General features: G+C 52.7%; 1 protein-coding gene across 1 annotated transcript; it reads right to left on the minus strand.

Annotated features, from left to right (window-relative positions):
- Positions 1 to 7,915: 7,915 nt before the first annotated feature.
- Positions 7,916 to 11,678, minus strand: LOC135887381 (zinc finger protein 420-like). The gene is made up of 4 exons (XM_065415152.1): positions 11,552 to 11,678; positions 10,400 to 10,513; positions 9,145 to 10,029; positions 7,916 to 8,892 (listed from the first exon to the last, which is right to left on the minus strand). The coding sequence occupies exons 1-4, from the start codon at positions 11,676 to 11,678 to the stop codon at positions 7,916 to 7,918; spliced, it is 2,103 nt and encodes a 700-aa protein (XP_065271224.1).
- Between the last annotated feature and the right edge of the window lie 340 nt (positions 11,679 to 12,018).

Consider the following 12,018-nt stretch of genomic DNA (forward strand, 5'->3'; position numbering starts at 1 on the left):
GGCCCCACACCCCCACTAGGGACGGCCCTGCCCCTTGCACTGGGCACAGCCTGCGGGGGGGGGGGACGGACTGGCCAGCCGGGGGATAGGGCTGGTAGCCGGGGCAGGTGCTGCCATGTATGCAGCACGCAGCTGCCTAGGGCACCATGAAATTTGGGGCAATTTGGTGTCCCAAATTTCATGGTGCCCTACACTGCTGCATATGCCTAAGGATGGCCCTGCTTGCTCCCACTTCCTTCACCCAGAGACCTGCCTGACCTCGAGGACTCCCCCTCCACTCTGGTCCCCGTAACCCTGACAAGGCTGGGCCAAGGAGTCCTGAGGGTCTCGACCCCCAATCTTGTTGTGATCACTCAGGACAGGGGTGAGAGTGTCCCCACTGTGGGGTACTCTCTTCGCTCTGGACGCTTCCCTGACATCTTCACTGACCATTGCATAGAGTTCAGAACAAATACAATTCATTAAACAGCAAGTGATTTAAAAAAAAGGGGGGGGGGAGGAAAAAATGAGAAAGGTGAACGGAAAACACGTCACCCCGCTCTGTGGGCACAGGGGGAACCACAAACAGTGTCTCTGGAATGTCAGGGCAGTTCACAGACTGTTCCTCCCATGTCCCAGGCCCTGGCTGTGCTGCAGGGATGCTGCAGGTTAGACACGGTGTCTGGTGGTGGCCACATGACCTCAGGCTCTAGGTGGCAGGACCCTTCTTCCCAGCATCAGTCCTTTCCTGTCGGAGTTATGCTCCCCCTCCAAGTCTGGCCTGCAAGGCCCCTTGGCTGGGGGCATCTCACTGCGCTGGGCCCTCTGCCCAGGGTCCCCCTCGCTCTTCCCAGCTACTGACAGCCTCCGGCTCCAGACTGCCCCAAGCCCCAGCTTCCCTCTGCCTTAGCGCTGCTGCTGCTCTGCCTCCAGCTCAGCTCCCTGGGCTGCGCCTCTCTGCTTCTGGCTACTGCTGCTCTGCCTCCAGCCCACTCAGCTTGCTGCTCTCCCCTTAGCTCTGCCCTTCTCTGGCAGGCAGCTCCAGCTCACACAGAGGACGGGCTCCTGACTCCCTCATTGGCCTACCTGCCTGTCCTGTCAAGGAGGCTGACCTAGAGCAGTAGCCTCTCCCCATTGGCCCTGGGGACTAGTCTCAGGGCCTTGATTTCTCATTGGCCCTTCACCTGGCTTTTGGTCCTGGGAGAGGGCAAACCAAAAAACCCCACTAAGTTTCAGTAAGGGGCCAACAGTCCCCTTACCCAGATACACATCAAAATCATTGTAATTTATTTGTTGCTAGCTAGTAACTCTGCTGCTGTGAAAAATGATATTTGTATGTTTGTTAATATTTTTCACAGCCTCTCAGCGAGCAACTTGGGTTGCCAACTTGGTAATTTAAAAAAAACAGACACTCCAGCAGGAGTGCCAGAACCTCCCCTGCCCCGCCTCTTCCCCCGAGACCCCACACCTGCCCCACCTCTTCCCCCAAGGCTCCTCCCTCATCCACTCCTCTTCCTCCCTCCCTGCCCAGGTCAGGAGGGACTTGCCTGTGGAGCCGGGGCTGGGAGCTGGAGCCGCCTGATGCAGGTAGGAGGCAGCCCTGGCTGAGTAGGGGCTGGTGTGGGTGATGACCCAGTGCCTCCCTGGCTCCCCACCTGCAGTAACTAGACTTTGGGTGTCCGGTCAGTAGATCTGACCAGACAATGTCAAGTTCCCTTTTTGACTGCACTTTCTGGTCAAAAACCGGGCACTTGGCCACCCCATCATCAGCACCCAATGTGCAAGAAGTGCTGGGAACATGTCGGGGACAACTTCTGCTTTCTTATGGTGGGGGAAGTAACCATGGGACAGCTGGGTTAGACTCAGTTCTGACCAGCAGGGAGAAATTCGTTGGTATAGCTGAAATTACTATAAGGTGGGTGCACAACTGGTTGAAAGACTGTACCCCAAATAGTTATCAATGGTCTGGTGTCAAACTGGGAGAGGAATGATGGGCGGGGGGGGAGGAGCTCCAGGTGGCTTTCCCACACTCCCAGCAGGGAACAGGGGGGAGGGGGTGAGATGCCCCAGGTGGTTTCCCCCATTCTTTACAGAGAACAGGGAGTGGCGGGGGGGGGGGGGGGGGCAGCCCACCCAGAGCCTGTGGGGCAGCTAGGCTCCAGGGAGGGAGCCATAGGCACCAACTCTGTGGGTGCTCCGGGGCTGGAGCACCCACAAGGAAAAATTAGCGGGTGCTCCGCACCCACTGGCAGCCAAGCCCCCCTCTCCTCGCCTCCTTCTCCCCCCCAGCACACCACATCCCCGCTCCTTCCCCTCCCTCCCTCTCAACGCTTTCCCGCCCTCCCCCCTCTGCCTAACAGCTGTTTGGCGGTGCTTAGGACTTTCCGGGAGGGGGAGGAGCGGGCACACAGTGAGTTCAGGGGAGCAGGCGGAGAAGAGGCAGGGCAGGGGTGGGGACATGGGAGAAGGGGGGCAGGGCTGGAGTGGGAAAAGGCAGGGTGGGATGGGGACTTTGGGGAAGGGGTGGAATAGGGGTGGGGTAAGGGCGGTACAGGGGCGGGGCCACGGAGGGGGGTCGAGCACCCACCCAGGCAGAGGGGAAGTCGGCGCCTATTGAGGGAGCTGCCGCTGGAGATGATTGGGCTCTCGGCTCCCCACACTGTCCCTCTTAGGTTAGTTGAAGAGCTCCTTGGCAGGACACGCCCCAGTGAATGAAGGAGGGTAGTGTGGACATCGGCTACTGCAGCAATTACTGTGGTGGCTGTAAGTCAACCTAATATACTGTATGTACTCGTTCATAAGCCGAATTTTTTTAGTAAAAAAGGGAAGCACCAGAGAAGGGGGGGTCAGCTTATGAACGGTATAGAGAGGGAGAGGTGGGACACAGCCCCTCCCCCCAACAGAGGGAGCAAGGAGAGGCAGCACAGCCAGAAGGGAAGAGGTGGGGCCAGTCTCTCTCCACTTCTGGCCGCGCTGCTCTCCCCCCAGCCTCCGAAGCAGCTGCAGCTCCGGGGCTGGCAGGCTGCAGCCGTGCCGCTCGGCTCTGCCCCCCCAGAGCACCCTGTGGCCCTGCCGCCCGGCCCAGCCCGCTGGAACATGCTGCGGCCGCGCCGCCCGGTCTGGCCCAGCACAGCAGGCTGCAGCCACGCCTGCCGGAGCAGCTCCAGCCAGATCAGAAACATCCTCCCCAGATAAGGTGGGAAGGGATGGGATGGGGAGAGTGTGGGGGTCTGGGCTAGGGGTGGGGTCATGTGGGGGGGTGGTCACAGGGGTTACTCCCCTGACCCCCAGCTTCTCCCCCCAAAAAAGTTTCCCCACCAGTTGCTGTCCCGGCCCGTCAGAGTAAGCAGCTGGCGCACTGGGACACTTTGTTTACTTTTGTTTACCTCGAGCGTCCGCAGGCACGGAGGTAAACCTACCATCTCGGCCTGGCAGCGGCTTATCCTCATGGCCCGGGAGCCAAAGTTTGCTGACCCTTGAATGAACGGGTCATAAAATTTTTCCATTTTTACTTATCCATCTTGTGGGGGGTCGGCTTATAAACGAATCGGCTTATGATCGAGTATATACAGTAGGTGGCATAGGTTTGAAGTGTAGACTCATAGACTTTAAGGTCAGAAGGGACCATTATGATCATCTAGTCTGACCTCCTGCACAACGCAGGCCACAGAATCTCACCCACCCACTCCTGTAACAAACCCCTAACCTATGTCTGAGTTACTGAAGTCCTCAAATCGTGGTTTAAAGACCTCAAGGTGCAGAGAATCCTCCAGCAAGTGACCCGTGCCCCACGCTGCAGAGGAAGGTGAAAAACCTCCAGGGCCTCTGCCAATCTACCCTGGAGGAAAATTCCTTCCCGACCCCAAATATGGTGATCAGTTAAACCCTGAGCGTGTGGGCAAGACTCCCCCTTCTTATACTCAGACCCTTTATAGTCTTTGCTGGGTGATGGCCTCAGACAACTCCATGAGCTCCAAACCATCCTTCAGATGAATTATAAATGTCTTTGTTTACCCCCTTCCTCCTATTGGTGGACGGCCAGATAATAGTTTTCTAACACAGATGGTCAGTTCTTTGTCGTCTCTGAGGAGTTAGTCTGTGGGCGTTCCCCAGACCGACGACATGTTTCAGTAACAAATAAGGTTACCATATGTCCGGGTTTTCCCGGACAGAGCCTCTTTTTTGAACCTGCTTTCTCTGTCTGAGCAGGGTTTTCCTATAACAAATGTCCGGAGGTTCTGCAGAGCAGACGGGCTGCAGCTCAGAAATAGCCCTGATTGGTCAGCTTCCCAATTGGTCTATTCCCTGGCATCCAAGGCTGATTGGTCCATTCCCCTGCGTCTGCAGCTGATTGATTGCTGCTGGATCCCACCCACCCAGGCCCCATCCCTGGGCAGGAGGTCCAGCAGGTAGGTGCTGAGGGACAGCTATCGCTGCCTTCTGGGCTTGTGTCAGTGCCCTGCCACTGTGACAGTGACCGACACTGACCTCACCTCATCAGTACCCCCACCGCACCACCCCCCAGCACCCACAACTGTACCTCCCCAGGCTCCCACCCCTCATCAGTGTCCTCTTTTTGGGCACCTGGAATATGGTCACCCTAGTAACAAACATACAGTAAAATCTCCCCATTCTACATGCACTGGTGTTGCATGCATTTCAATGGCATAATATTCAGCAGATCATGAGTTTTCCAATGATCCCTCACCAGGCACTCTTTGTACACTATATATCAGAACCATACACAAGTGGGGAGCATGGGGCACAGGGAGTTAGTCACAAGAGGGATCAGTGTGGGGTGAGTGGGGCAAAGAGATTCTCTGTCATCACAACACAGGACACTGCGGTAGATGGGGAGGGGGTGATCAGCTGGGCTGTCAGGTTCCTCATTTCCCTCTGGCCTCAGTGATGCAGGTCAGCCTGGCTTCAAGGCTGCCCAGGTCTGTTGATATCCCTGGCTCCCTTCTTGTCTGTGCCCAACCTCGGCATCTCAGCAATAGGGAGATGTTGTCCCCTAACCTCTATTATTTTTGGGGGCATCATTCATGATCCTTTGGATTTCAGGGGCAGCTTCAAATGACACTGACAGGCCAAGTCTAGTCGCTCTTTGGCTCTGATGCAGCGAGTTCACAGTTCTCAGCCTCAGTCGCCTGGCTTTGAGGAGCAAACCCAGCAGTTTCCCAGCTCTGTTCCCCCACCGCCCCTTCTCCCCGTCAAACGGTACCTCACATCGCTGCAGGGATCAGGCAGTAACTTCATTCCTCTGTCTCTCGCACTGTGAATCTAGCTTGCATCACCAGTGGTTGTGCTGAGAGATACTGATCACTGTCATTGTTCAAACCACAGAAAAAAATCTCATGACAAAGATGTTAGATAAAGATTAAAATAACAAAAACTAAAAAAGGACTATTTTGGCAAATTATCCTTTGTCTCGTAAAGTCCTCAGTAAATCTGAGCTACATCCTGTCAAATTAAATATCAATGTATGTGACCAAATGGCCTTCACAAAGAGAAAAAAACCCACAATCCAGGGTGGGCTATAAAACAATTTCATGTTCATAAAATGAAATCTCAGAGAATCATTTAAGACTCAAAATCAGGAAAATAAATGTACCCATTTTCTTCTATAGGGGCTAAACCGGGTTCACTTCTCGCCTCATTATTTGGTTGTATTAGTTGCAAAAGTTTTAGCATCATTATACTAAAAGAAAGAAAAAGAAACACAAATCTTCCCATCTACAAATGATCTGGACTAGCCTAGAAAAAGCCGGGAAGCAATTTCACAACTAGATGCAAACAGGGCTATAGGATCTGAAAGGTCAAACTATGCTTTAGATTCAATGGGATTTCCCCACCCACTCCCAGATCTGTAACACTTCCTTCTCCAGCCCTCTGGAGTCTAACTTAGGATCATAGACATCAAAACTGTGATTCCTAAGCATGGAGAGCCAGGGACATGGTAGTAAGTGACACCTTGGTAGGTGAAGGGGTAGAACGGGGACAGGATAAAACTCTCCATCACTTGGACAGAGGCTGCTGTGTGGAGAGTGGAGGGTGATGGTGCTGGGGGAAGGAGGGAAAACCCTCAGACTCACCCCATCGCTCTGAAATAACGCACCACATTTTACTGTCTCTTCTCCCACATTTTTAGCATCTAGTTAATTCTGGTGCATAAGGCAGAAAATGTACAAACACTAAATGCTTGTCAGCGGGGCCTGGAGTAATGTGAGACTATCTGGGAATGAGACAATCCAGCCCCACAAGGGGAACTCAGGGACTAATTATCACTCTGCTAATGGGAGGGAGTCAGAACACGTAAGTAAGGCTTCGATTTTCTTACGGAGGTAATGGAAGTCACAGAATTTGTGACTTCCAGAGACTTCCGTGACTTCAGCCCGTGGCAGCTCTGAGTTGCAGGGTCCCCCTGCTGCCCACAGTATCCGAGAGCTCCCCCCGGAGCTCTGAGCTGCTGCAGGCCATGGGGTTACCCTGCAGTACCCGGCTCTCAGGGGTGGCCTCCAGATCTATGAGTCGCGGCGGGTGGCTGGGACCCCCGCAGCTCCCAGCTGCCATGGGTGGCAGGGGCCCCGGAGCTCTGAGCCACGGGTTGCAGGGGGCCCATGCAGCTCACAGTCAGAGCCCCAGCTGCCATGAGACCCCAGAGCCCCAGTAGCAATGGGTGCTGCAGCCTTCTACCTCCCCATTTTGTCATGGATATTATTAGTAAATGTCACGGGCTTCTGTGAATTTTTCTTTATTGCCCGTCACCTGTCTGTGACTTTTACTAAAAATATCCATGACAAAATCTTGTCCTGAGCATCTTATGTGTAAGGCTGAGTTTACACTAGGAAATCTGGTAGAGGGTCACAGAGATGCGCTGGCTAATCCCAACCACATTTCCTACCATAGACAAATGCTCGGAAGCAGAGGTGGGAATCTCTCGGCCTTCCCCAAATGGCTCTGTGGGAACCAGCCTCTCTCAGTGGTGCTGTCTGAATGCAGAGGGGGCAGGGAGAAGGGGCAGAAGGGGAGAGTGATGAGAGGCAGCAACTCGCTACCTCTGTGCTCTCCCACGCTACCTCTGTGCTCTCCCTCGCCTCTTATCCCATGATCCCCAAACACTCGATAGCCCCAGCACCCAGCTCCTCCTGCTTCTCAGCTCCACCAACCCCAATCATTCAATCCCCAGTTCCCTCCCCCAAACCCATCCTCCTGGTCCCTCAATATTTGATCCCCCAGAACCCAGTGCCCTGGGAGATTTGGGGAGGGGAGAAGTTACCAGCCCCCAGGGACACTCCCCCTGCAGGGAACAGCTCCAGGTAAGTGGGGGAGCCCAGCCCAGGAGCTGGTGGAAGATGGGGATGGGGACAGAGGTCTAGAGTGAAGGTGGGGCCTGGCCCAAGTGTCCTTCTCCTCATCTTCATGGCAGGGGGATCCCGGCTGGGAGGGGAAGGGAAAGAAGGGAACTTCAGCCAAACAGAGGGAGCGTCTGGAGGAGTTTCTCCCTCTTCTTTCCCCCACCTTTGGCCCATCTGCTCAGCTGCCGACAGAGCTTAAACCAGGCAGAGCCAGAGGGTCACTGACCAGCTGCTGCTGTATCCTCGCCCCAGCAATGGGCAGCTGGAACCTTGGGAAGCAAACACCCCTGATGTGTGTGGGAATGAGGAAATGGGTTTGTCACCATGGCCAGCCCTCGTCAGGGCACTCAGAGAATTTCCCTGCTGTGTGGAGGAGCTCTGATGTCAGCTCCACTTGGAGCATTTTCCACACTAAGAACATCTCAGAGGTTTCTTCCCTGTGTGGATTTGTGGATCCCTGATACTCCGGGAGCACCAAATGAAGCTTCCCCCACATTGAAGGTCTCTCTGTTGTGTCGATCACTGATGTGTGAAGTCAAATTGAATCTTTTCCTGCAGTCAAGCTATTCCTAGGGTCTCTAACCCTTGTGGATTTTCTGATGTTTGGTGAGCTCTGAGCTCTTATTGAAGCTTTCCCCACAGTCAAGGCATTTATAAGGTCTCTCTCCTGTGTGGATTCTCCCATGTTGAGTAAGCTGTGAGCGCCGACTGAAAGTTTTTCCACACTCCAGGCATTTATGGGGTTTCTCTCCTGTGTGAGATTTGTGATGTGTATTAAGGGTTGATTTCAAACGGAAACTTTTCCCACACTCAAGACATTTATAGGGTCTTTCTCCCGTGTGGATTCGCCCATGTTTAATAAGGGATGAACTTTCCATAAATCTTTTCCCACACTCGAGGCATTTGTAGGGTCTTTCTCCCGTGTGGATTCGCCCATGTTTAATAAGGGATGAACTTTCCATAAACCTTTTCCCACACACAAGGCATCCATAGGGTCTCTCTCCTGTGTGGGTTCTCTGATGTGTAGTAAGCTTTGAGTTATGAATAAAAGTTTTCCCACACTCCAGGCATTTATAAGGTCTCTCTCCTGTGTGGGTTCTCTGATGTGTAGTAAGCTTTGAGTTATGAATAAAACTTTTCCCACAATCAAGGCATTTAAAGGGTCTATCTCCTGTGTGAACTCTCTGGTGTATAGTAAGTTGTGACTTCTGAATGAAGCTTTTCCCACAGTCCAAGCATTTATGGGGTCTCTCTCCTGTGTGGATTGCCTGATGTCTAGTAAGTTTTGTTCTGTCAACAAAACTTTTCCCACAGTCGAGGCATTTATAGGGTTTGTCACCTGTGTGGATTCTCTGATGCTTAATAAGGACTGAATGGTGAATGAAATTTTTCCCACACTCAAAGCATTTATATGGTCTCTCTCCTGTGTGGATTCTCCTATGTTTACTAAGGTGTGAGCTCTGACCAAAAGTTTTCCCACAGTCCAAGCATTTATATGGTTTCTCTCCAGTGTGGGTTCTCTCATGTTTAATAAGGTCCGATCCCGCATTGAAAACTTTCTCACACCGAAGGCATTTATAGCGTCTCTGTCTTGTGTTCAGACATGGATGTCTAATAAAGTTTGAGTGCTGAATGAAACTTCTACCACACTGAAGGCATTTATATGGTCTCTCTCCGGTGTGGATTTTCCTATGTTTATTAAGGTGTGAGCGCTGACTGAAAGTTTTCCCACAGTCCAGGCATTTATGGGGTTTCTCTCCTGTGTGGGTTTTCTGATGTGAATTAAGGGCTGATTTCAAATTGAAACTTTTCCCACACTCAAGGCATTTATAAGGTCTTTCTCCTGTGTGGATTCTCCCATGTTTAGTAAGCGATGAACTTTCGATAAAACCTTTCCCACACTCAAGGCATTTATATGGCCTTTCTCCAGTGTGGATTCTCCCATGTTGAATAAGGGATGAACTTTTGCTAAAACTTTTCCCACACTCACGGCATCTATAGGGTCTCTCTCCTGTGTGCAGTGTCTGATGTGCAGTAAGGTGTGAATTCTGACTAAAACTTTTCCCACACTCAAGGCATTTATATGGTCTCTCTCCTGTGTGCAGTCTCTGGTGTATAAGAAGACATGGCTTCTTACTGAAGCTTTTCCCACAGTCTACACATTTATAGGGCTTCTCTCCTGTGTGGGATCTGTAATGTGCCATAAGCGATGACTTCTGACTAAATCTTTTTCCGCACTCCGGGCATTTATAGGGTTTCTCTCCTATGTGCAGTCTCTGGTGCATAATAAAGTTTGACTTCTCACTGAAACTTTTCCCACACTCTAAGCATTTATAGGACTTCTCTCCTGTGTGGGTTCTCCAATGTTTAATAAGGCTTGCACTGAAACGGAAACTTTTCCCACAGTCAAGGCATTTGTAAGGTTTCTCTTCATTGTGACTTGTCTGCTGTACTGTGGTTTCCTTGGGATCCTTGCATCCTCTGCCACGTTCAATAGATTCATCCAGTTTCTTCCTGGGATAGTTTCCCAGCTGCATCTCTGATCTGTGTCCATCTCCCCAGGCATTTCCCTGTTCCAAGCACTGGGAAAAATTCCCTTCAGCTCTTCTCAAAACCAACTCTTGCAATTCCACTTTCCCAGGAACTTCCTCCTGCTGATTCTCCTCCTTGTTCTCACTCACTGTCCTATCACCTGCTGGGAGAGAGAGAATCCAGACAGGAGTCACTGCCTGTGCCGGGGAGAAAGGACAGAAAGGGGAATAGCAAAGAGGGAAAACACAACACAGTAACTGTTGGGGAGATGGAGACACTGGATTCTGCCTCCACATCCCACCCAAACACTCCCAGGGAAGGAAAGTCATGGAGGAAATTCCCACAGCTAACAGGATGAGTGGGAAGCTATAACTAATATTTGCCTTCATGATATGACACCTGCTAACTGCAGCCCTGACCTGGGTGAGACGGGGCAGAACTGAGGGCTCTCACTCACAGCACATTTTTGGAGTCCCAGCTTTTTCCTTCACTCTCAAGGTGGTTCAGTCTCAGTTTCCCTGACTCCTCACCTGTGCAGGAGCCTCTTGGGCTCTCCCTTTCTTCATCAGCCTGGAGATCCAGGACCCATGGCTCTTCCCCTCGTTCCAGCCGGGCGATCAGGTCTGGTTTGGGAATGAGGAATCCTGTGCCGGGGATGAAATCAGGCAAGTTCAGGGCGCATGGAGCACTGGTCAAGTATTTCTCACAAGGAACATTCCCTGAGTGTAACCTGACCCTACAAGGGACTGTGGTAACTCAGACCCTTTGGGAGCAGCAGATATCTGGGGGTGGGGGTGGGGTGTTGTCACGCCCTCACTAGGAGTTCTCAGGGTAGATGCGCTCTGGAGGACTTTCTGGCACACGTAGCTCTGGTGTTAAACTCTTGCCTATTTCCAAACCAGCACATAGGTGCTGGAACTAGCCGTGCTGGGGGAGCTGCCACACCTAAAGGCTTGAAGTGGGTTCCATTATATTCAGGGTTTACAGTTTGGTTCAATGGCTCTCAGCACCCCCACTGTACAAACTGTCCCAGCACCCCTGAGCCTACAGCACCGAGAGCCCTCCCCAGGGACGGAGCTAGTCCCAAGAGGGCCAGTGAATGGTGTGTGAAGGAGAAATAATACAGGCAGGACAATCCCCTGCTTCTGGCCCCTTGAAAGCTGGAGAGATGGGGATGAATTAGCCTGTCCATTAGGTTTCTGCCTCCCCTGTTCCCTTGAATGGGGTATGGAGATGAAAGTATCTCTCACAGTGGAGCTGTGGACTCTACCAGGGGTTCTCAATCTTTTTCTGTCTGAGGACTCCCACCATGGTATAAAAACGCCACAGCCCACCTCTGCCACACTAACTGTTTTTTGTATATAAAAGCCAGGACCAGCATTAGAGGGTAGGGAGCAGGGCAAATACCCAGGGTCCCATGCAACATGGGACCCCGCAAAGCTAAGTTGCTCAGGCTTTAGCTCCAGCCCCATGCAGTGGTGCTTCCGCTTTGTCCCCTGGGCCCCAGCAAATCTAATGCCGGCCCTGCTTGGCAGCCCCCCTGACACCTGCTCGCGGCCCCACAGGGGCCCCTGATTGAGAACCATGGCACTATGCGACCCATTCCTTCCTAATCCAACTGAGAAGAGTCAGAAATGCAAACCCCACGGCTTATAGTAGCTCAGGGCACAGGAATCCCTTACCCAGCGAGGTCACCATCTCGTAATTCTCCTGCATGACGTCCCTGTAGAGGGCTCTCTGAGCAGGGTCCAGCAGAGCCCCCTGCCCCTGGGTGAAATACACAGCCACATCCTCGAAGGTCACCGGCATCTGGAACACCAAAGAGTCCTGCACTGACTACCTGCTGCCCCAGCCACAATCCCACTAGTAACAGGGGAGGAGGCCTGAAGAAGCAGAATACGCCCATCCCCGCTCAGAGCAGCCAGGAGGCTTCAGGGGGTGGGGAGAAGGTGAGAGCTCCTTGTCTCCCCCCCAGCAGACGGATCAGGGCAGGGTCTTCTCATTTCCCACACACCTGCCAGCCACAGGCTGATACGGGAAGCAGCGCTCTGAGTCGGCGACAGGGACAGGGATCCCAACAGCTTCCCTTCGTATTTCACAGCAGCCTCCGGCCAGTGGGGTCAGGCCCCAGCACTGGGAGTCTGGTCAG

The sequence above is a fragment of the Emys orbicularis genome, chromosome 13, assembly GCF_028017835.1.
Source record: "Emys orbicularis isolate rEmyOrb1 chromosome 13, rEmyOrb1.hap1, whole genome shotgun sequence".
NCBI lineage: Eukaryota > Metazoa > Chordata > Testudines > Emydidae > Emys > Emys orbicularis.

Bases quoted from the DNA above. Each gene is read 5' to 3' on its own strand.
- LOC135887381 (XM_065415152.1), bottom strand. From the start codon at position 11,678: ATGCCGGTGACCTTCGAGGATGTGGCTGTGTATTTCACCCAGGGGCAG. The intron at 10,514-11,551 runs GTAAGGGATTCC...TCCCCGGCACAG, and splicing joins CGAGATGGTGACCTCGCTGG to GATTCCTCATTCCCAAACCA. The intron at 8,893-9,144 runs GTTTCAATTTGA...GGTGTGAGAAAG, and splicing joins ATGCCTTGAGTGTGGGAAAA to TTTTCAATGCGGGATCGGAC.